We start from the raw sequence: 23,028 nt of genomic DNA on the forward strand, positions 1-23,028 counted from the left end.
CGGGCGAACTTCTTTGTTCCCACCAAGTGTCATATCAGTTCGAGTTTTTATAGCTCGTTCTTCTTCAGTGCAACGCTGCCCTAGGGCTATTTAGTCCTGGATCCGACTCTGAAACTTGCCTTCAGATAATGAATCACCCATACAGCGGGTCGGCAAGTTATATCTACGCGAATGGAGTACGTCGGACGGTGTTCTTGATGGCGTTGCTATTTAGGACTCACTGTTCTTGAACAGTACGCCCCTAGGCCAAGCTGGTATGGGCCGTATTCGCATATGAGGAGTTTCGCTCCGGTGGGTCGCTCGTTGTTCTGTCTATGGGGGATGTGCTGGCAGGTTTACCTCGGCTTACTACCTTGGTTTTAGGACATGTCCTCAATGGAGGCTTTCCCGGCCCAGTGGGTCCCGCCAAGTTCGAATGGACATGTTTCCACGGAGCAGTGGCCGTGGTTGGGCGAAAAGGATATGCTGTCGTTCAGTGATCCGAAGCCTATGTATGTGTTGGCGTTGAAGAGATGGAGACAGAGGATTCGTGTGCGTTTCTTCTTGTTGTTTTCTGCTTTGGGTGTGGTGTGTTTCTTATGTCTCTCTCTTCGTAGACTCGCGTGTTGTGTGCGGTGCGCAAAATGAGATATTGGTATATAGGACATTGATGTTATCCTATTATTATTGTATATGTGTTAGTTCAGAGAAAGATATCGGCATTAATGGGGTAGTGGTAACCTGGGTCGTTGCCATGTGAATGTCGACCCGCCGGGGGTTCGATTCCCCCTTAATGCACTATCGATGATAGTACCAAGGTTTTTTTTTTTTTGCTTCAAAAGTGAATTTGGAACTCGTTACTTGTAAGTTGTTATTTACAATGATCTTAATCCTGGAATTTGAAATTTGGAAGTAGCAAAATCCGATGCATGGGGTGCTCAGACTATTCGCAAGTATACATACTAATTTACCACGGCAACAGCATAATCAGTGTACCCCTTGCCACTAGCATCTCCCCGAATGTAGAAAGTGAGTCTGTCATAGGGGGATAAAGGGATTCTATGCTTCAACCTCAATGTGATGTCCGGCTAAAGGAACAACAGTCAGTGAACCGATCTCAAGTTCGTCGTATCGAGGGAACACACGTTGGAAATGAAGTATCGCCCGAAAGCGATGATATCACCTTTGGTATCTGCTGTATCCATAGCGCTCTCTCTGGTGTACGCCCCTGCTGAAATAAGCGGCCTCGGGGCCCATATATCTCGAATGAAATCATTTGATTCATTTGGCAACACGTCGTCCCGGGTGAACGGACCACTGATTCTGGGCTCGACAACGTGGATGTACGCCAGGTCCGGATGCCTTTGTTTGATCTTTAACATCAAATAAGAGAACGTCGGAACCGGGTCTTCCATGCGCATGTCTGGGGGGGTGGAGTCGGAAAAGATTGTCAATGACGGCTTGTGAAATAAGGAGAAACTTGCCTTGGAAGGGCGCCCAGGGGCTCACTCGAAAGCCGGTCCTTTCTGCCCCTACAGCTTCGACCACGGCGTCTATTACCTGCAGCGCGAACCTGACTCGGTTCTCGACGCTTCCCCCGTACTCGTCCGTCCTCTGGTTGGATACGTCCTGTATGAACTGGTCAATCTGGTACCCATTCGCACCGTGGATCTCTACGCCATCAAATCCACCTTCGTATACAGCCTTGGACGCGCCTTGAGCGTACATTCGTACGTATTCTTGGATTTCCTCCACAGTGAGTTCTCTTGGAGTTTCCTCCTTCCCTGTCAGTCTTATGGGGGATGGTGCGGTATACGGAAGTGGCGGATCCTCCTCTCGTAGTGAGGTAATGTCCGCCGCGCGCCCAAGAGACCAGATTTGGCAGAAAATGAAGCTGCCCTTGGCGTGGACGGCGTCTGTTATCTGAGTGGAGCAACGGATCAGTTTTGGGATGATAACTTTTTATGATTAAACGACGGGTGGTGTATAATAAATACCTCTTTCCATGCCTCAAGCTGTTCTCGACTCCACACGCCAGGATTGTAGTCTCTACCGACAGCCTTCTGGGCAATCCATGCTGCCTCTGAGATAAGGAGCGTTCCGGGGTCGCTTGCACGCTGGGAGTAGTATTCCTTGACTACAGATACATGTGGAATACGAGTCTTCTGGGTGGCTCGGTATCGCGTCAAGGGTGCCATGACGATGCGATGGTTGAGGGTCATATTACCCACTTTAACAGGCTGGAAGAGTTGTGAAGGCATGGGTAAAAGGATGTGAATATAGATAGTATTAGATGAAATTACTTTCTTGTCATTCGGATTTCCGAGTCGAGTAGTGGGTTCGGTCGGTCATGTCGGACCATCTTCCACGGACTACGGATCGGGCCGTGTAAAAGCGAGTTAGCCAGGAGGTTTCGGTGCTGGAGGTAATCAGACGCGGGGGAACATCCTGCTGGGTGATTTTTACGTTCTAAAAGAGGATGGAACTTTTGACGCAAGCCGTTATCTCCGTCCCCCGAAGCTCGTGAAACCGGTAACTCCCGCCAAAGGTCCTGGGGGGTAAAGCGCATAGTTCTTGTCCTAACTACAAGAAGAAAGATTTGGAGAACTGTTCATGAACTGTTCAGCGTCACTGGATGGGAATTCCAAAGTAGTCAGCATCTGCCTCTGAAAGTACCGGGTACCGCTGAGAAATGATATACCTTTTCAAGGGAAAGCTAAGGCTGGAACTGTCCGCTTCTACGCATTCTTCATGGCCGTAGCATATCAAGTGACTGTTGAACTCACGAAGGAAGCGTGAAAGATCGGATCGATCAAACCTCGGCATTCCCCGACTCTCCCACCTTCCTATACCCTTATCCAGTCGTTTACCAAAGCCAATACCTCCGGGAGCAAATACCAGTAAATACCCTTCAGGCCGCCCTCGACCACATTTCTGCTTTTTATATCCGTCGTCGACAAGGACGATGCGGCTTACTGACCGTCCTGAAGTGCAATGGGCGCGACATAGCGGTTATATCTTTTTGGTCTGCGTCTTTATTGTCTTTCTGCAAGCCGGCCTCTGGGCAGAAAGCAGGAGCCATACTGGATTGGGTACCCCAAAATCGGTTTTCTCGCTAGCGGAAACGAGTTCTGTGGCGACTATCAATACCCATCCGATACCGAAGCTGATAGAGGCAGCCGAAGAACAGTACCGGGCCAAGGTGTCGCGGCAGAGCCAGACGTTGGAGGATGCTGTCGTGGAGTACAAACGACGGTACCGCCGCCCGCCGCCGAAGGGCTTCGATGCCTGGTGGCGTTTCGCCAAGGATAACGACGTGATCATGGTAGATGAGTACGATGGGCTGATGGAAGACCTTGAACCATTTTGGAGCATGCCGGGACAAGAGCTTCGTCGACGGTCCCGACAGGTATGCGAACACTGACCGACCCGAGAGGAGGTTGTCCTTGCTGACGATGAGCACACAGGCTGCCGAGCTTCCCTCAATTGACCTTGTGAGAGTACGGAACGGCAAGGCGACTCTGCTCAATCTAAACAGGGGTTACGAGAATGGCGATGTCAGCGCTAGAGCCCAGGGATTGCATAGGATGATGGAGAAATTCGTTCATACTGTGCGTACACCCTACGTTTGCGAGGATACTGGCTGACTTGGGTTGCGCCAGTTACCTGACATGGATTTCCCCGTCAATGCCAATGCCGAAGGTCGCGTTACCGTACCATGGGAGCATAGGAAGTATACAAATCTTACAAATCAAGATTCTACAGGTGAGCATACACGCCTTCTCCTGTTTTCCTCATCTGATGTTATTGCCCTTCAGCTGGTGTCGAAAGCATGCTCGGCGGAGAATTTATCCCGGATTGGCGTGGCGACGGTAACGTATGGGAGGCTATGCGGCGAACATGCGAACCGACGTCTCCCGCGCGCCGTCTGTACGCATCCACCAAGAACGTCTTCTCCGCCCAACCTATCGATTATATGTCCGGAACGCAACGTCCAGGCAATGATTTCAACTTCCTGTCTTCCACTTCGGCGAACCTCGACTTTTGTACTCTTCCACATGCACATTACCAGCAAGGACTCTTTTTCTCCGATTGGCGAACAATACCCGTGCTTTACCCCGTGTTTAGTCCGGCTAAGGCCAAAGGTTTCATGGATATCAAGATTCCCAGCCACTACTACTACGGAAGCACCAAGCGGTATACCTACGGTTGGGATCCCATCAACCTGGAATTGAAGGAGACCGACGATATGGAAGTACCGTGGGAGCACAAGTTGGACAAAGTCTTCTGGCGAGGCTCATCTATCGGTGGAGGGAACAATCCGAGTGGTTTCTCTCCCCAGTATCACCGCCAACGGTTTGTCAGAATGGCGTCACAGATCGGTAACAATAACCGGACCGTGACCTTCGAGGACCCACCATCGTCCTCGCGCTTTGTGTCTGTTCCTGTATCGATGGGAAAACTCAACGACGACATCATGAATGTCGCCTTCACTAAGGCCACCAACCCCGAGGCTTATCCTGGCGGATTAACTGAGTTAGTCAAGGACCACCGGTTCGGTGACGCTGTGTGGCTAGGGTACAATTGGAGGTACAAGTACATCGTTGACCTTGATGGCATGAGCTACAGCGGGCGCTTTATGGCATTCCTTGCTAGCGACAGTGTCCCTGTCAAGGCTACAATGTACAAGGAGTTCTATTCGGATTGGATACAGCCTTGGTAAGTGTTTCTTCATGAACACCGATCTGTTTTGCTCACGTTCGTCGTTACTAGGGTACATTACATCCCGCTATCGACGACGTACAAGGAGATATACAACATCCACGCGTATTTCTCCGGTCCCTCGCCTGCGACGGTTGAGGCTGCAGAGAGTCTGGGTGTGATCCTACGGCACGATGCACATATGTCACAAACGGCGGACCGCCAACTAAGGCGGATTGCCCGTGCAGGGAAGCAATGGAAAAAGACCATGAACAGGCCAATCGATATGGATGGTATGCGGTCTATCTTTTTGAAATGTTTCCCCTCCCCCCTCTCATCTGACTCTTTTCCAGCTTATGTCTACCGACTGTGCCTCGAATATGCTAGGTTACTAGCTGAGGATAGGGATGCTATGGTTTACGATCCGTAAAAAGCTCTTATATAGATACAGATCTCTTGCTTTTTAATCACTGATTTTCAGATTGACATTGTAGCACTATAACGCAGTATATCGGATTAATGCGGAGAGTATTTTATTGGGTTTTTCGAGTGCCTGAAGGAGGCTCGTAGTGATGTGGTGCTTGAAATTTGCAATGGGTCTGGACCGTCATAAGATAAGTGTGTGGACCGCGTTGGTTAATTGTGAGTAGTTAAACTATTCCTACCTTGTGGTGCTTCATGTTTCTGAATAGATGAAATGATACCCGTAGACCTGCGCTAATCGGCCCTTTGTGACTACTGGCTTTTAGACGATTGGACTATTCACCCCTTTCTTGTGCATGTTTTGTAACGGGAAAGAATGCGGGGATTGTGCTGAAGAAACCCTTTACGTGTAATCACTCAAGAGCTCAGATGGCACAGCAAGTGGTCCTCGCACAAGCCGAAAGTAAGGAGGTCGCTGCTTGTGCTAAAGATGATCTATCCTTCGGAAGAAGAAAAGTTGGCCTCGCATCTTTCTTTAGACATTCTGGTAGGTAGGTCTCTTCGTCGCCCTCGCCACCACGGGATCTGGGCGTTCGTGCGAGACTAGTGGGAATCCGAGGTGAGGACGATTCTGTCCTCTTTGTCATATATATTTATGCTATTGACCTACCACGGTCATACATTCGGGATAGGTATATGTGAGTCTTTCGTCGTCGTCGTCGTTGCATCTTCCAGCCGCACTGTGCCGTCGTTGTTCCTCTCCATTACTTTTCTTTCACTTGCCCTCCTTCAGCTCCGCTTTCAATGTATTTTATCGCATCTTGCATCGGGCCTCTTCTCTTGTTTCGTCACCAGCCAGTCTTACTTTCCTCGTAGGAGTTCCTCTAATTCGATTCACTTGCAGTAAAGCTGGACGTCACTCTCAATTCGGTTGCGATCGCTATCCAGGGGAAACTATCACCGCTCCTGATTTCGTTCTGTATAGACAGACACGTACAGATCATCGAATCTGTTCCATAGAGTGGATCATGCCAAGACCGTTTGGGCGTGTTCCGTTTTTCGCTCACTCCTCAATTTTATGTAACAACCCGTCCTTCAATCCTCTACAGAAACTCGACAGAAATAAACTGTCATCTACATGACATAGAATGTGCACAGGTTCGTTAACTTTATATCAGCCACAAAAGCTTATTTGATATATTTGGTTCAAATAGACTACAAAGGCACCATCAAGTTCATTTGCCTGTCTCATGGCTCCATGATTACTTCGTCTCAGTCAGAAGAGGTCACAGACTGCCCCAACAACATTTCGACGCATCTTGTGTTGTGACCCGTCTGCGGTCCATGCGAGAGGGAGGAGTAGCAATGTGATAGTCACCAATGTGGTTGCTGAGGTTACCGACACGGCGACTTTAGTGACGGTGAGTGATGTGCTTTTGGGATGCAACATCATCTTGTAGTTGAAAGGTGAGGTCGTGGGCTCTGCAGAACGCTCGGATACTGTCTAGCTCGACGTCCGTCACCTTTTCCTTGCTCTGGGTGGTGTGGGAAATCCGTCCATGGTGGTGGTACGGAAACAAGGAGCGTCCCGCCGCATAATTCTTTGTCCTGGAGAAAATCGAAGAAAGACTGATGGACTGGCAGTATAATGATCCCTTTTCAAACCTGTAGAACGCTCCCCAATATCTTCAGGACATAAGATGGTCTGGGGCCATCTGGCTGTCGAGGCGCCATGTTATCGAGAGTCCAGACATGGTTTGGTCCTCCTAAAACGACGATGTCAGCTGGCACATCATGGATATACTGCCTCAAATCCGTGCTTTTTGGCCTTTCGGACACGATGACGTCCAGAGCCGTCTGATAAAGATGTGCCAAGGAGTCTTTAGCGACCTCTTGAGTATTTGCAATCTGAATTCACACATCGAGTGCTCCACATAGAATTCGGAATGGTTCATCGTCATTATAGATGGCACGAAAACGTGAATCGATATAGAACCGAATATCCGCACTCGCGTCCGGAGATGAGGGGTCTGCTGATAAAAAAGACGCATAAAAGGCAGACCAGTTCCGAATCCCTCTGCAAGAACGGCAAGTGTCTCGTTACAAGTTCGACGTTCATCCAATCCATCAATTATAACGACCAAGGAGGGTCCGTTTTCTGGTATTCCCTCGTATGCTGTTCAGCGGCTCTAGGAGAAGCAATTCAAACTGCTCCTTCGCCGACGATGACGGCAAACCCAGGATCTCTGTGCGGTCATTGTCAACACGACAAATGGCAGTACAAATGGCTGGGACTCGATTGCACAGGGAGTGCGCGATGATAAGGATGATTGTTCGTGGTATGTCTGACATTATCCACGGTGGAAAGACAATTACGATCGTATCGAATGAAGGCGGCAAGTGATGAGCCTCTGGTTCGGGCTCGCATTGTTAAATTATGGTACAAGGTCCCCATAACCGAGCTCTTTCACGTTCCTGCCATGCCGCGGCACCAAAACGTACTGCCATTTCTGTCGTCAATCCATTTCTCTATCGTATCAATAGCCTTGACCCTAGTGCCTAACATGCAGGCTGACGTAGGGCCGAACTCGAATTGATTGGGTAATTCAGATGCAGCTGCGAGCCTTTTAAAGTTTTCTTTCATTTCTGAAAGATCATGATTGAGCAAAGAAATTTTGGATATCAAGTGAATAACATACCGCGCCATTCTTCCTCTGCCTTAGCCATATCCAAAGTTTCCGTAGAGATCTTCAAATGGAGCCTCGTATTCAATTTTTGGAATTATTCCCGGAGTGTTTTGACTTTCTTGGATAGGTTAGCGCTGATCACTCGACCTGGCTTGATTGATGAGACATAAATGGTATTTATAGATAGCCCTAAAGTTCATATTCACCTAAAATGCTCTGCTTTGCGTATCCTTCAATGAACCGAGCGCATGAAATTGTCTGCTTGAAAAGGGCGTCATACACGAAGGCAAGCCTTTTTATAGCTCGTAAGGCCTTGCTCTCGCTCGCCGCTTCGTAGGCTGATATCATGATACCATAGAGCTCTGCCACCTGTTCATTCGTATCCTCTTGTTTCTTCAATATCTATTGTCTTCATCAACTTTCGACGGACGATCTACTTTAGAACCAAATCTTACGTCGACCCCCATGGATACGAAACTCCATGCCAACTTGGCGCTAGGATGACTCTTATCATTAGGACACAATTGAGCTAGATGGATAGTACAGATTTGAGAGAAACATACCTCTGCTAGCATATCGATCATTCTCTTAACGGCCACCGCACGGCGAAGGACCGGGCCGATTTTATTCAGAGGATCTTTCGGTTTCGAAGCAGCCTGGACAAGCCTTCTCGATCCTGTGTACCAGCGCTATCTAGTACGCACTGAGAGCCTTGTCGAACGCCTAAGCAACATCTTATCTGACTTGATCTCGAGGCGGTAACGTACCACTGTGTTTTTCTTCATGCAACCCACTCTCATACCCAAGTCATTCTAGGCTGCCGGACATCTAGATGGATCTCGAAACGTGCTATCTATCGAAGGGGACCCTCCAGCAACTCACGAAACTGCCGAAGGAGCCACCGAAGAATCCTCGAGTCCACGAGATTCCGGCGCTCTTGTCGGAGTTTACTATGGACGTTCTCTAGACATGTCGAAGGGATACACCTGACGAGGAAGGGATCCTTCAGATGATCCGCCCGGCTCAGGAAAAAGTTCAAACGGGCTATTCGGGGGACGGCTCCACAGTTTCGTCCATTTGAGCGGAACCTTGCTGGTAATCTAACGCTTGCTGCTCCGACTTTTTTGGGTCATGAAAACGATGAGGGCGTGGTGGAATCTGGAGAGGATCAGTGTATCTATGTGGATGAAGTGCAAACCAGGGCTCTTCAGTAAGTGTTTATCTAAAGTGTTATTATCTGTTGCTATAAGTACTCATTGGTAATTATACAGTGCGCGAGCTCCCTGGACATTACCCATTCGTCGTCCAAGCCTCATATATCTTCAAAGTGACTGACAAGTGGCACATACCTGCTAAAATCCTGTGCAAAGCTGTTTACAGTGTCCTCATCACTCACGTCAACACGCTTATCACTTCATCATTTTGGTGAGTTTGGACAAAATATCCTGGAACAGCGTGTCCGGTAAGACACTTTTTTTCTTTCTGCAATTTCAAACAGTCTAACAAAATGGTCATTGGCATTCGGATTCTCGCTGATTAGAACACCATAGGAAAGACATGGTGGTCTCCGTGCGGCGATTTGCTAAGGTTTGACGAGAATTTTGAGTCAGCAATACCTGCGTATGTACTCTCCCTGGTACACCGAGAACCAGCACGGAAAACGAGGTCGAATAGAAGGCAATGAGGGTCCTAGACGAAGGTAAAAATGGAAAGCAATGTATAGACCGCACTGTCCGCAGTGGTTGCTATTTCCGGTGCTGAATCATCACCGGCCATTGAGTTCTGCGACGGCCAAGTAAATCTTAGAATTATTTCTCTACAACGAAGTCTTCGGACATGAAAAACACAAGTTGTATTATTTGTATCCCATATGCAGCTGATTCAATGTCCAAAAACGCAATAGCAGCGTCTAGATAGTAGCAAACATACAAAATTAACTTAGGTATCGTCTGGAGACTGTCAACAACCCGCGCCTTTCAACTTGTTCAAAGAACGCAGCACCTTTGAATGTCAATCCCTCCAGCTCGCCTTCCCACGACAACCACTCGGCTTTCTCTTCTCCTTCTCCGTCCCACTCCTCCGGGGTTGCGCTGAACACGAGCTCAACCTTGCTCAATTCCATCTTGGATAAAACTGCATCGAGCTCTGCCCACTTGTCCGGACTCCCAGATATGCCAATCAGGTCATACTCCAATTGGACCTCCTTTAAGCACCCCCCCTGAGCTTTGTGTAGCAGGTGTATGAGCCAATCTGTTATCTCGTCGTAGTCTTTGCATGTATCCACCGGATATGAGCGCCAGGGGGTGGTCACAAGCAAACGAAGCCTGGTAATGTTTTGGATATCCGGAACGGGTATCTCTGGCTTGGAGGCTCCCACTAGAAATAACTCATCCAGGTGCGTATAAGGAATCACGTCGTATTGTGGGATGTTTTGCTCCGGATAATAAATTGGGTAGGTAAGCCGTCGAATACGAGATGGCATGGAGAGGAGTGGGAGGAGGCACTTGATAGTATGCACGTCCGATTGGCTGCTGCCCTGGGTAATCACTAATTCTTCAAGGTCAAGGGAAACTTCAGACGGTGAGGATGTCTCTTCAACAATGTCTATGTCGTATAGTGCTAGCTTGTTTAATTTATGGAACCTGCCGAGGAAGGTGCCAAGGTTCGTCACAGAACAGTGATTCATTTCCAATTCCTCAACTTCAGGCCAGACGATATTAATACCGACTAGTTCCACCTGGACAAGATGCAAGGACGTCAAATTCTTCATCATTGCAAAGACGATGGGCAGCTGTGGTTCAGAGGCAACCCACGTACGACAGGGGGCATTGAACCAGTTGGGATTTTCGCTCAAGGTAAGAGTCCTTACAAGTGCCGCCACATTTTGGCACTTCTTCGAGAAATTTTCGCAGCGATTGGACGACCGATTTGGGAGGAAATCGAAGTGCATGGCATGGAATAGGTGATAGCGGCTGCGGTGGACAAGTTGACGAGAGGACAATGCGCAAGCTGTAAGAGAGGGAACGTCATCGGACAGAGCGTCAATTATTTCATTTATGAGTTCTGGTGGTAACCTAGGTGTCCAAACCGCACGTTGTAGGGTAGATTGTAAGGTACTCATGGCGGTCATGGACAAAGTTCAGGGCAGGGGCTTTGAGGTCGGTCTCTTATAAGTACCGTGACCGAGACTTTTATTTCCTAATTTACTTATGAGACAAAAGTTTCAGGTGATAAAGTGTGCTCCAGACATCTAACAGTTTCACTTTTGATTGATCAAAATTTACAAGAATCATGTCCACTCTTCCTTGATACGATGCACAGCCTTTGACAAGCAACGCCCCAGGCCTGGGCCATTCTGGGCCGGAACATTGCATTGAAATCAGCCACTCGGTTCTCGCAATAGTAAAGAAGATTGAATACTAGTTATGTACAGGTAGGCAGGCAGTAGTCAGGTCATTTCATCTTATCACAAACCGAAAAATTCTGTACATTGATGAAAAGTCAGCAGGGCGGGTGTAATGAACACAGGTAGTTGGTTACCATACATAGTCCAAAAAGCTTTGATACACAGAGCAGGAAATTTGGGAACAAGAAGAAATTCATGCCCTCGCAAAAAGTCTCCTTCAAACTCTTGATAGAAGGTGTGAAGAAGTATTCACCACCACGAGGAACAACAGATTGCTCTATCAAAGCAAGCTCGACATTGGGATCAGCAGGATCGGTCCCTGACAACGTTCTGATCCCTCCTTTTCCAGCCTGTCCGATGATTGGATCGAATCTGCGGAAAACATCAATCCGTACCAGAATATTATCAGGGATGAATTTGACATACCCTGGCTTAGCCGGCGTTTGATGAAATGGTAGAAAATTGACTGAATTTTCCCAGCCTGCGATCATTACATGTTAGTCTCGCGACTTCCGAATGTGAGCAGCAAATGGGCACCGGAACTGGTCGTCGCGCTCCCCTTCGAAACTGAAGTCGTTGTTCCTAGCATGAAATGAACGTGATGAAGGGTATAGGTGGATAAATATCACAAACTTCTGAGGATCGGCAGCTAATTCGGGGTCATCTTTGAGTGGCGTGATATCTAAAGCGAGCACATGAAGATACGAGTGACTCAAGCGAGCTCTGTCAGCATACCGATAGGTGCACCTAACGAAGATACATTGAGATATCCTTCAAAAGAATTCTAAGCGAAACTGGACTTACCGCTCTTCCACCTTCCGACCATCTTCGCATCTCTCAGCTCGCTACCATCCTCAGGCGAAAGCCCGGGCATGATGATGATAGGAGGCTTCCTCAAGAAATCAGCAAACTCAGGCACGAGCTGCAATAGGTACTGGAAGACCAGAAATGTCCCGTCCTTCGACCAGTCCGGCCTAGTCGCCGCCCGCGAATCTCCTTCTTCTCCGGCTAGCAACACATCTGCTCGTACGAGTTTCGGACCCGGGGGTGGATTTGCATCAAATCCAATGACCGACGGGTTCGATACACCATCGAGAAACCCAAAGCTGGCAATTACCGTGTTAGATATGGAACAAGCTACCAGGCGAAGATCCACCATCCAATAGAAAAGGAGATGACTTCGATGATGTAAAAGGCATATGATGACCAAGACCATGATTATTTGTCGTCGTCCGATCTGAAGGCACTTGGGAGAAGCTATTGCAACATGTCAGGAAATCTGAATGATCCAAACCACAGACATAACGAACACCGGATGATGCTCCATAGCGAGAGATAATCAAGATTCCCATGTATACTCCTGCAGTAGCAGTGAGATTTTGTACCTATTTTAGAGATGGAAACATACCATTGCAAAAGGCATTCAAGACAGTTTCGTTCAGAAATGAATCCATATTCCCAAAGACTGCTTGTACGGGCAAACCCATCAGCCCGTTTACTCCAACGTCTCGTATTCTCTTCTCCCGCCAAGCACTGCAATTGGATGCGCTTGTTGTCTCAGGGTGGATGGACGGCACCACAGCCAACTGGCTTGGCTTCATGTGCGCAGGCGAGACCTCCCGGAAATAAATCATTTCTCCATGTCACAGAGATAGAGGGAATTCCGCATGTCCGCAACAGTTTCTTAAGTCAATGTGAATCATGAATTCCGTACATACATAACAAAGCGAGTACAGAGAAATTATTACTTGTATAACTTCTGTCTGAAGTGAAGAGAGTTCAAAGCCTAGCGGTACGGTGTAAAGTGGTGAATGGATGTATCATATATGGTTCAGGATAGTCGACGGATTTCAACGGAGAGCAACGAGACGAAGAGAATGTTAAAAGTTCTTAGCTTTGCGGGTGAGGGAAAATGGGCAACGAGAGAGACAATTGCCTCAATGGGAGATACTCATATGCTGCTTCAGATTGTCTTTCCTGCTGAAAGACCTCAGGCAGCCTTTTTTCAGACATTTATAAGCTAGGGAGCTGTGAGCACCGGAACCGAGAGAAAAGGTCGAGCGCACGCTTGTAGCATGTGGAGGCTCCTGATATGCCTCTTCAGATGTTCGCCTCGAAGGAAGCACTTTTCGCATCCTTCGTACTTGCAAACGTATCGCCTGTAGCCCTTGTTGGGAGGGCCTGTCTTCTTCGAGCCGAACGGAATCGATGCAATCAACGTGTGAGGTTCTGCTTCAACCTGATCGTCTTGGCGGAACTCCGGAGCAACGGAAACTTTCCTTCTGCGCCTTTTCTTATCGCCACGGCTGTCGTTCTCGCTCAAGTGGTTCGTCGTCGTGGTCGGCCGAGTTTTCTTTCTGGGTGTCGAGGGTCCTTGACTAGGGCAGTAGGCAGAATCAGAATCCGATTCGTCGTCTCCGTGGTAGGAAAATTCGGATTCCGACGGTGGTGAATGGCTCATAGACTCCCTGTGCGAGTTCGAAGCTGAGGACACCTCTGAGTCAGACTGTAGCATCCTAGATGGCGAGAGGTCCTGATGAGCGGGCTGTGCATTTGCCTCAGGAGAAGGTGATGGGTCAGGAAGTTGCTCCGGGAAGAATGAAGAGGATGCTGGGGACGATGGGGAAGATGTGAGTTCCGATACATTGACGAACATAATAGGCGGTGTTGAGAGTGGCGACTCGGATTCCAACTCCGGTGGGGTAGATGGTGTCGCGGGACGAGCCAAAGGAGGGTCCAAGGGAAATGTCGAAGTGTCGCCAGAAATGATGGGCGAGTCCGCCGCTGACAGAAGGTAAGAGATAAAGTCTTCGGAGATGTCATCTCCGAAAAACATCTGCACGAAAGAAATGGCATCCTCCGTGGAATCGAAGTTGGAGAGGTAGTCGTATCGGTCGTTCTGGGAAAACGGAGGGCCTGAAGATGGGGTTGGACTCTCTGTCTCATGTGAATCCTCAGGCCGCGAAGATGGGACGCCATTCATCTGCAGAGGCTGGAAGTCAATGTACAGGAAGGCGTCCATCTGCGGAGCGGTGGTGGTGGTGGTGGTGGTGGTTACTGCTAGAAATGACTCGAGCCAAGTTTTCGCCCTTTTTATACCCAAATGCCAAGACAAATCGGGGATCCTCGATCATGTCTTGATTTCATACGCAAATCCAAAAGCCGATCCGAAATAAACCGATGCGTACTCATTCGTTTCCTCGTGCTGTTGAACTCGAGGACCTTTAAAAGCATGTACTTCTCCGACTGGCCCATGGCTTCTATGTCAAAATATCCTTCGATTTCTTGACAAAGGGGAACCCAACGTTTCGCGCGGCAGCCACCAACGCGGTCTCGTCCGGCGATTCAGCCTTGTTATCCAAGTGATACGGTAACTCTTGGGGCTCGGATTTGTCGGAAAGGGCTGTGTGACACAAAGCGAGCGCTCGGAAGAAGGCGATGAGGTGACCTCGTTGTTCAGACGAACGGTCCGCCAAATTCTGCGCGAGTTTAGGTGACACCAGAGTCAGCTTGTCCGGCTGAAGGTACCGGTTCTTAAAGGTGCGTTCCATAACACTCAACATTTGCTGCTTGAGCGCTGCGAGTTTCTCCGTCAAGTCACGGGGATCAAGGGGGTCTGCATTGCCTTCTCGGGTTGCAGCACCACGCTGCGCCTCCGTCACCCCTTCCATATGCGATACCATGAACCGAGGTAAATAAACGACGTTGTGAGAACTGTTAGAGTAGCTAAGTAAGTGTATACTGGTATAGTAGCTAAGAAGCATACCTCAATCGGCGCAGTAAGAGTAAAACGACTGAGGTTGCTGACGTGGCTATGGGGTGGTTAGGAGTATAGTAAAGAAAATGTACCTAACAATCGTGTATAAAAAATAAGAGTAATGCTCGAGACTGGCGTCGGGTACCACGTGTCTCCTTCAACAGGAAACAGAGCGAAGCACATACATTGTCCATCCCGCCCGATCTTACCGGCCATCCGCATGCTACCTCAAGTCATGCTCAAGTTTGCTCTCCGCTCCACTTGCTCTCTGGATCCTCATATATCGTGCGGGGAAAACTCACTGACGCGCTGCCCTCATGTCTGAGATTAGCTTGAGTTAGCTTGAGAGAGTTGCGATACTGCCTCGCACAGCGAGTATCCCACCCCGTAACTTTGACGTGGAATTATGTTTCGAAACGATGACGTTACAACTTGGACCAGGTGAGAAATGAGTTAGATAGTTTGGATGTGATGGGAGAGAAGCCCGATAGATCAAATGTATTTCCAGATATCGCTGCCTCTTGTCCTCGGACTGGCTTAAGAAATATTATCGATCGTATACCCTCAATACTCATTCTCTGTCCAATTACACTGAGAAATTCCTTGCGTATTATAAAGGGGCTCGGCGCCAGCAGGACCATGGAACGTTGACGTCCACTTTGGAAAAGTATATCCGAGTTTTCCTCAACTTGAGTAGGCTCGGACTGATCACATTGATTTCTAGTCCTTCCGACGAGATTAATACGATCCTATCGAGCCTGAACAATGTCGGTATCCCATGGAATTCAAGGCTCGGACTTGGTGAGGCTGCTTCCTGCTGATCACATGGAAGGCATCTTTGAAGATAATGGCAGACGTCCGTGCGTACTTTGAAGGTATGCCCTTTTGATTTCCACTTCGTCGGCTCCCCTCTGAAATAAAATACAGTCGCCTACAAGCGCTTCGCTTCCATCGACTACGATTTCGTCCGAGGCCTCCACCGAGGCTTGTTGTGAACTTTTATCAGAGCGGCTGGGAATCGACGGTCCTAATAGACAGTTGACTTGCAAGGAGCTCGCTCAAGAGTCCTCCCCAGATCGTAGGGGCCGCCGTGAAGAACTGATATGAAAAAGCTGGAGCGTTTGCAGAGCGCTAGTGAAGAATCGTTGGTGACGGGATGAATGGGTATAACCCCGGGCTCTTGCCATCGAGGATACAGTAATATAGATGCGTAGTGGTTCTTTATGTTTTAAATTGCTCGTTCCATCATCTCTCTGGTCAGATACGGTCCGGTCTCTGACGTGCAATTGAGGGCTGGTATTTCAGTTACATCATTGATCAGTTCATTGCAACCACCACCACCACCACCACCACCACTACCTCCGACATTGAATTTTCTTCACTCTCTTGGGAGCCTAGTAAGGTGGTTCCAGAAGCCTCCATATTAAGCTTGTTGTTAATAACTCAAAGTGCACTGGTATGTAATTCAGGACTCTGCAGAGGAGGAGATTTGAGTCACTGCCTTCTTGCAGTATGTAATTTCATTCTGGTTTATCATTGTCCATCAATAAAGAAGAGGAGACATCCTTGATTGAAAGTGGAGTCTTGGAAATTCACCTCTAGGCTCCAGTATCATGAAGATTTGTCTAGTCCAATGTGAAAATGTAGGAGCTTGCTTTCAACACTTATTGTCACAAAGAAACCATTGGTGCTCCTTGATTTGCAAAGTATGTCATCTACTCTCATATAGGTTGATGCTGTATTAAATGCTGTCAGTAAAAGAAACCTGATGCCACTTAATGACCATGTTCAAGTTTGGTTAATTAACAGTGAGTACTATTCCTATACTCTTGTTGCACCTCATGTTTCTGAACAGAAAATTGTTATGATTTTTCCAGTTTTTGTTGCTTTTAACCCCTATTTATGCTTAGTCAGAGCACCTAAAGACCAGTGCTTAAGACTGTGAGACTGGCTTAGTCATCATAACAAGCCCAGTTGGTCATTGTCTTTCAATGCAACAATATTGCTTGATGATGCACAACAAGACTTTTGTAGACAGTTGTGATGCTCAAGGACAAGGAGCACAAAGACCATAATCAACACAATTAGTAGTAGTATTTATATCATTATAAATAAACTGTATATAAGTAGGATAGCTCTCACTGGTATAACCCCAGCTTCAAGCTAAAGTTTACACATCTACCATTCTATTTTGAGTCAACTTGTATTAACCTTGAGACACAATACTATACAAAACACACATAGTGAGCTTGGATGTGATTGTACAAAGGCAATACAGCACTCATTTATCACATGTTTTGGTCATGTGTCACTTGGGCTTAACAATTAGCTTGAAGCTACTGCTTTCCTTTTCTTACACACAAAAAGCACAAAGAAAACTGAATGCCACCATCAAACACACCAGATCCCCTCACACATGATTTCTTTAAACTACTAGCAGCCATCATTGGCATGCTTCTAGAATTACTCATGATTGTCCAACTTTGTTGAGGATGACAATCAGTTACCACTTGGATAGTCAGGCACTATCAAGCTTTCCAGCATATCCAACAAATCCTCAGGAATGTAATCCTCAATCTACTATTCTATAATATTCTCAAATCCACAAGAACCTCCTTCCAGCCTCTGCTCTGAACTGTACCTGAAGTTGAGCCTAGGGGAACAGATCTGCAGAGCATTGAGGAAGAAGAAAGACACTGATACCCCTCTTGACTCAACAGCAGAAACAGCAACAATCAGCATGTGAGGTTCAGAAACCTGTGGGTCCTGTTGCATCTCCCTCCAGTCTCAGACCATGAAGATGAGAACCTCTCTCAAGACTTCTTTAACATTGAGCCCTCCTCTGATCCTTCTATCACACCAACTGAGCCTGGGATTGGATACTATGCTAAAAACTCTCTTGATGCCACTTGGGTGGCTCTAGGACCCCAACACAAGACCTCAAACTTCCTCTATGACTCTCTCTATGCAACTCCAACAGAGAGCCCAACCTCCTCAATCCATCTCAATGACAGTGACTATAGGATGGTTGAAAATCAGCCAGCAGATGATAAAGTCTGGCAGTGAAGGCTGGCAGCCTGAGACAGGATTATCCAGAGGATATTCTTAGACTAGAATCTCTGAGTCCCATTTAACTATGATACAGCAGTACAACAACAGCGGCAGCAGAAGGAAGGCTGATCTTGAAATGACCTTGAGCAAGCTCAAGAAAAACTTGCTGAGTATGCCTGAGTGGCCATTCAGCAGCAGTATGAGGAAGAACAGGAGGACCAATGACAGCAGCAACAACAGCATGAGCAGAAGGCTGCCACCTGAGGATCTGCTTCCTCAAGTTGGTATGGCCTTTGAACTGAAACTCCTGGAACCCTCTTCTGAGAATCTAATATTCCAACAACTGACCCATAGGCAGGACCAACCAGCCCTACTACCCCTGATGAGGCTATTAGGAAGGGAGACTGTTCTCCTTCTCTCTGAGTCCCCAGCCTAGATACTCTTCCCTCAGATGCCAAGTCTGTACTCAGCATCTATGGGCTTTGAGTACCCCTCAATGCTCACATCTCTGACTATGCTCTCAGAAGATTCCTCAGTGAGAGAGCTGCCAGGCAGTTTCTTAATTCTGAGTTCTATAGAAACTTCTGAGTCTATTGCAAAGATATGGAGACAGCATGAGCACATAGAGGCACTTACTATGATGTCAAGATTGGAGCTGGCTGAAACCTCCAGTGACCACCCCCAATTATTGACAACAACAAGGCCAGACAAAGTGCCCAACACAATGACCAGCTCCCTCACAATGCTCAGATCACCTGAAATGAGTCTCTATGATCAGCTTATCAGTTCTCTCCTCAAGGAAGATGAGGACAATGAGGAGGATGATGCAGACAGCATGAAGAGAGGTGAGGATATCCCTCTTAGAGAGAGACATATTAGAGAATTCATCAACAAAGAAACAGATGAGAAAGTACTATTAGAGGAGATGCAACAAGAATGGGAAAAAGAATATCAATAGCTATATGAAGAAGGGATAATGTTTCTCTGGAGGGATGCCAACTGGTCAGCATCACTTCTAAGGAAGGATTATATTTTGTCAGATGATAACAAATGAAGAGATATTCTACAGTATGCTGTGACCAAGCATGCAGTTCGAGTCTACAATCAAACACATCCAGAAGACCAACTCAGCAGGCTTCCACTATACAAATCCAAGTACAAGATAGAGCCAATGCTATGAATATCATTAGTTATGCCAAGACATGCTGTATACATGGCACCATCCATCTGAACCACCAGGATACAATACTCATACTCTACTCCCTCAATCCAGACTTTGGCAACACAGCTTTTCTGATTCTGACCTTAGCTGATCATTAGACCTGCTGGCTTTCACAACTCATGGATAAACTAAGGAAGCTGACTCTTTGGTGGACAACCCTCATCAGATGAAGCTAAAGGAAGTGGAACCAGAAAGGACTCCATCAAGAATGACCCTGAAGCCATTTGACTTGGCTTTACTATGTGAAATGGAGTAATAGTATGCAAAGAGACAGCACCAATGAGAAGTCTGATTGCTGATGACAATTCCCTCCATTCATTCTCCAGCCCTTCTACTGAATGGCAATGACTACCATTTGATCAATGGCCTAATCTGATAGGGGCATTACTCAAAAATGCCACAGTCTTACAATGCCATCCTGATTTATTATGAAAACCATGCCCCTTCAAAGATGCATCTGATGATATTGACTGATTTCTTATAGACTGAGCAATATTTCAAAGTCTATGCCACATTCCTGAGAATAGACATGAATCAAGTCACCTTTGCCTCCTCTTATCTTGAGAAAAAGGCAAAGACATGATGGATTCTCATATCCTCTAACTTCTATTCCACCACTTGACAACATCATCAATTGCCCTCATAGCCTGTATTTAAATAAATGCTCAATGATAAATTTGTTGATTGAGCTATACAAGAAGTACACAAGGTGAAGATCAAAGAGTTTAAGATGGGTGACAAATCAGCAACAGAATACTTCAATGAGCTAGAGTGACTTGCTAAACTCACCAGAATCCAGAATGATACAGCCAATGACAGAAGGATAGTAGAGATGCTCAAATGAGAAGCTCCACTGTCCTATATCAAAATGATCTCTGACATTGGCAAGTTCATCCTGAAAGGGTATGATGAGTGGAAGGAATAAATCATCAAAATGTATAAGGAGTGACAAAGACAGAAGGCAGAGCAAGCCAATCTGCAGGAGTACTAGAAGCCAAACCAGCCCTCTATCCAGAAGACTGGTAATCAGTCTGGCTCCACCAAAACCAGAACATCAATGTCTAGTACACCCTCATATAGGACCCAAAAGACTGAGACCAGGATCACATATACTGGGACCAGTAAACCAATGGATATCGGTTGCCTCAGAAAGAAAGGAAAGTGCTTCAACTGTGAGCAAAAGGATCACCTATCAAAGAACTGTCCAAAGAAGATATTCAGGCCCAAATTGCTGAACTATAGAAAGAAGCTGAGGAGCTTGAATCAGAAGCAAAGATCAAGAAGGTAAGAGAGGGGGCTGACCAGTAAACAGTCTTACTGGGTTGGCCAAAAACAAGAACAGTATGCTAATAGTAGTTATGAGACAGACTAATAGTACTTCTGTAGGCACAACCATGTCTAGACTACCAGTGCATTCATATATACTCATTTCTCTGACTACTACATGCAAACCAGAAGGACCACCAGAAGAAACTCAAATGTCTATGGGTCAAACAGAGGGAGAGACCTTCACCAAATGGCTTAAACCATTTGATACAGAATGGATGTGGAAAGCCATTCAAGAAGCATCAACAGAGGAGGCAGCAAAGATGGTACTCAAGAACTGAGTACATAAGACCTGAGCTGAAGAGGTTATTGACAAGATGATCAAAGGAATAAAAAAAGCTGAGTGGTGCCAAGCCCTGGAATGGCTTGATGAACTCTATGGGCCTCAACACTATATCTGACAAACCAAGACTCTGGGCTGAGACCTAACCACCAAGGCCCAAATCAAAACACTCATGAACTGCTCAGTTCATGTGATCACAGTCTTGATTGATAGTGGCTGTACTAGAAGCTTTATCAATTAGGCTTTTGTTCTTGAACACCACTTGCCCACCAGAGCAACTGCAGCTCCAATTCCTGTATATAATGCTGACAGCACCAAAAACCAAGCCAGCTCAATCACTGAATTTGTTAAACTCTGACTCACTATTGGAGATCACTCTGAATGAATTGATTTGGCTATAACAGACCTAAGAACCAAGAAAGTATTCTTGAATCATGACTGGCTGATTCAATACAACCCTCTGGTGAATTGGAAAACTGAATGAATTATCTTTACCTGCTGCAAGTGCCAAAAACTCCTATTTGAACTGCCAGATGAAGATCCTGAAGATTATTGGGATGAGAAAATGGAGGACAGTGAAACTATTCTCACTGTTGACATTCAGCAAGCACTATATGTTCAAGCAATACATCATGCTAATAACCTGGCAGTAAAAGCCAATGCTGAGAGGGAGGATCAGACATTTGAGAAAATGGTCCTGAAATAGGCATGAGAATACCAAGACTTGTTCAACAAGGAAAGTTTCAATGAACTTCCAGACCCCAAACTCTGAGACTATGCAATCAAATTAATCTCAAATGCTAATGTCAATCTCAACTGCAAAACCTATCCCCTTAGCAACCATGAGCAGCAGGAACTCAATAGATTCCTGGATGAGAACCTATCTAGCAGGAGAATTCAACTCTCAAAATCTCCCATGGCCTCCCCTTTCTTCTTTGTTAAAAAGAATGACAGCAAACTCTGGCCAGTATAGGACTACCAAAAATTGAATGAAATAACAATTAAAAATTGTTACCTTCTCCTTTTAATTTCAGAACTAATGGACAAGCTATGCAGAGCAAGGTACTATACCAAACTTGACATCTGCTGGAGGTAGAACAATGTATGAATCAAGAAAGGCAATAAATGAAAAGCTGCCTTCCATACCAACTGAGGGCTATTCAAACCCACTGTTATATTCTTTGGCTTGACCAATTTGCCCACCACTTTCCAATGGATGATGAACAATATCTTCAAAGGCCTCATCACCACCAGGAAAGTGACAATTTATCTTGATGACATTCTCATCATGTCAAAAACACAGAAAGAACACTGGATGCTGGTTCATCAAGTTCTAGCACTAATGAGAAAGCACAAGCTCTTTCTTAAAGTGGAGAAGTGCAAATTCAAAGTACTAGAGACAGAGTACCTGAGGGTGATCATCAGTGAGAGAAGCCTACAGATGGATCCCATTAAAGTGGCCAGGGTAACTGAATGGCCAGAGCTGACAAAGAAGAAGAAACTCCAATCATTTCTAGGGTTCACCAACTTCTATCACTGGTTTATCTGGGACTACAGCAAAATCATGCACCTTATGACACAGTTGACAGAGAATGCCCTCTGGACTTGGGGACCATTCCAATAGGCCATGTTTGATGACTTCAAATGATGATTGGCAGAGGACATTGTTCTAGCCATCTCAATGCAGGAAGGGAAATTTAGAATTGAGGCTGACTCCAGCAAGGGAGCAATTAGCATGGTACTATCTCAAGAGCAAGATGGAAAGTGGTGACCAGTCACCTTTCTCTCAAAAGACTTAACTGTTGCCAAGTGCAACTCTGAAATCTATGACAAGGAGCTACTCACTATCATGCTCACCCTAGAGGAGTGGTGACATTACCTGATCAGAGCAGTCCAGACCTTTGAAATCTGAATAGACCATCAGAACCTGCAATACTTTTAACAACCACAGAAGCTCAATTAATGACAAGCCTATTGGGTCACCAAACTGAGCCAGTATGAGTACACCCTACATCATAAGGCCAGAACTGTGAATAAGAAGATGGACCTTCTCAGCCAATGGGCTGATTATAATCAAGGAGAAAATGACAATGAGAGCATGACATTATTAAAGCCTGAACACCTCCAGGCAATGATAATGCCCACCAAGGAAGAGATCCATGAACAGATCAAAAGTGCCACCAGAGACAATGC

General features: G+C 46.5%; 8 protein-coding genes and 1 non-coding gene across 9 annotated transcripts; 3 read left to right on the forward strand and 6 right to left on the reverse strand.

Annotated features, from left to right (window-relative positions):
- Positions 1–127: 127 nt before the first annotated feature.
- BT62DRAFT_933207 (uncharacterized protein) lies at positions 128–797 on the forward strand (the record flags this gene model as incomplete). Its single annotated transcript, XM_043186509.1, has 4 exons — positions 128–176; positions 235–291; positions 364–531; positions 597–797. Coding segments are annotated over 4 exons (328 nt in total), but the record flags the coding sequence as incomplete, so codon positions are not given.
- On the forward strand, positions 699–777 carry BT62DRAFT_t98. The gene has a single exon. It is a non-coding gene; the product is annotated as a tRNA-Gly (tRNA).
- A 144-nt stretch (positions 798–941) lies between the features above and the next one.
- Positions 942–2,240, reverse strand: BT62DRAFT_898078 (NADH:flavin oxidoreductase/NADH oxidase; the record flags this gene model as incomplete). The annotated part of the gene is made up of 5 exons (XM_043183321.1): positions 942–1,067; positions 1,125–1,402; positions 1,438–1,439; positions 1,460–1,902; positions 1,977–2,240. 5 exons carry the CDS (start codon positions 2,238–2,240, stop codon positions 942–944), a joined length of 1,113 nt encoding a protein of 370 aa, XP_043038873.1.
- Positions 2,241–2,873: 633 nt separating this feature from the next.
- On the forward strand, positions 2,874–5,458 carry BT62DRAFT_933210 (capsular associated protein). The gene is made up of 7 exons (XM_043186510.1): positions 2,874–3,388; positions 3,447–3,590; positions 3,642–3,744; positions 3,798–4,698; positions 4,753–4,973; positions 5,034–5,322; positions 5,373–5,458. The coding sequence occupies exons 1-6, from the start codon at positions 2,945–2,947 to the stop codon at positions 5,108–5,110; spliced, it is 1,890 nt and encodes a 629-aa protein (XP_043038874.1). The 5' UTR covers positions 2,874–2,944; the 3' UTR covers positions 5,111–5,322; positions 5,373–5,458.
- Positions 5,459–7,725: 2,267 nt separating this feature from the next.
- On the reverse strand, positions 7,726–8,456 carry BT62DRAFT_192088 (uncharacterized protein). Its single transcript, XM_043179999.1, has 5 exons — positions 8,354–8,456; positions 8,246–8,296; positions 7,997–8,192; positions 7,803–7,937; positions 7,726–7,749 (listed from the first exon to the last, which is right to left on the reverse strand). Exons 1-4 carry the CDS (start codon positions 8,372–8,374, stop codon positions 7,885–7,887), a joined length of 321 nt encoding a protein of 106 aa, XP_043038875.1. The 5' UTR covers positions 8,375–8,456; the 3' UTR covers positions 7,726–7,749; positions 7,803–7,884.
- A 1,208-nt stretch (positions 8,457–9,664) lies between these two features.
- BT62DRAFT_933214 (uncharacterized protein) lies at positions 9,665–10,272 on the reverse strand (the record flags this gene model as incomplete). The annotated part of the gene is made up of 1 exon (XM_043186511.1): positions 9,665–10,272. One exon carries the CDS (start codon positions 10,270–10,272, stop codon positions 9,724–9,726), a length of 549 nt encoding a protein of 182 aa, XP_043038876.1. The 3' UTR covers positions 9,665–9,723.
- A 954-nt stretch (positions 10,273–11,226) lies between these two features.
- BT62DRAFT_933216 (uncharacterized protein) lies at positions 11,227–12,360 on the reverse strand. Its single transcript, XM_043186512.1, has 6 exons — positions 12,001–12,360; positions 11,932–11,943; positions 11,830–11,878; positions 11,623–11,778; positions 11,336–11,568; positions 11,227–11,273 (listed from the first exon to the last, which is right to left on the reverse strand). The coding sequence occupies exons 1-4, from the start codon at positions 12,353–12,355 to the stop codon at positions 11,694–11,696; spliced, it is 501 nt and encodes a 166-aa protein (XP_043038877.1). The 5' UTR covers positions 12,356–12,360; the 3' UTR covers positions 11,227–11,273; positions 11,336–11,568; positions 11,623–11,693.
- Positions 12,361–13,142: 782 nt separating this feature from the next.
- BT62DRAFT_830522 (uncharacterized protein) lies at positions 13,143–13,357 on the reverse strand (the record flags this gene model as incomplete). The annotated part of the gene is made up of 2 exons (XM_043182402.1): positions 13,143–13,224; positions 13,263–13,357. Coding segments are annotated over 2 exons (177 nt in total), but the record flags the coding sequence as incomplete, so codon positions are not given.
- A 1,022-nt stretch (positions 13,358–14,379) lies between these two features.
- On the reverse strand, positions 14,380–15,175 carry BT62DRAFT_1026273 (uncharacterized protein; the record flags this gene model as incomplete). The annotated part of the gene is made up of 3 exons (XM_043178296.1): positions 14,380–14,910; positions 14,963–15,008; positions 15,139–15,175. The coding sequence occupies 3 exons, from the start codon at positions 15,173–15,175 to the stop codon at positions 14,457–14,459; spliced, it is 537 nt and encodes a 178-aa protein (XP_043038879.1). The 3' UTR covers positions 14,380–14,456.
- Between the last annotated feature and the right edge of the window lie 7,853 nt (positions 15,176–23,028).

Source organism: Guyanagaster necrorhizus (genome assembly GCF_019112545.1).
Source record: "Guyanagaster necrorhizus MCA 3950 unplaced genomic scaffold BT62scaffold_15, whole genome shotgun sequence".
Classification (NCBI taxonomy): Eukaryota; Fungi; Basidiomycota; class Agaricomycetes; order Agaricales; family Physalacriaceae; genus Guyanagaster; species Guyanagaster necrorhizus.

Bases quoted from the DNA above. Each gene is read 5' to 3' on its own strand.
- BT62DRAFT_933216 (XM_043186512.1), bottom strand. From the start codon at position 12,355: ATGGTGGATCTTCGCCTGGTAGCTTGTTCCATATCTAACACGGTAATT. The intron at 11,779-11,829 runs GTTTGTGATATT...ATTTCATGCTAG, and splicing joins TTAGCTGCCGATCCTCAGAA to GAACAACGACTTCAGTTTCG.
- BT62DRAFT_192088 (XM_043179999.1), bottom strand. From the start codon at position 8,374: ATGATCGATATGCTAGCAGAG. The intron at 8,297-8,353 runs GTATGTTTCTCT...CCTAATGATAAG, and splicing joins TGATCGATATGCTAGCAGAG to AGTCATCCTAGCGCCAAGTT. The intron at 7,938-7,996 runs GTGAATATGAAC...CAATCAAGCCAG, and splicing joins CGCAAAGCAGAGCATTTTAG to GTCGAGTGATCAGCGCTAAC.
- BT62DRAFT_933210 (XM_043186510.1), top strand. From the start codon at position 2,945: ATGCGGCTTACTGACCGTCCTGAAGTGCAATGGGCGCGACATAGCGGT. The intron at 3,389-3,446 runs GTATGCGAACAC...ATGAGCACACAG, and splicing joins TTCGTCGACGGTCCCGACAG to GCTGCCGAGCTTCCCTCAAT. The intron at 3,591-3,641 runs GTGCGTACACCC...GGGTTGCGCCAG, and splicing joins TGGAGAAATTCGTTCATACT to TTACCTGACATGGATTTCCC.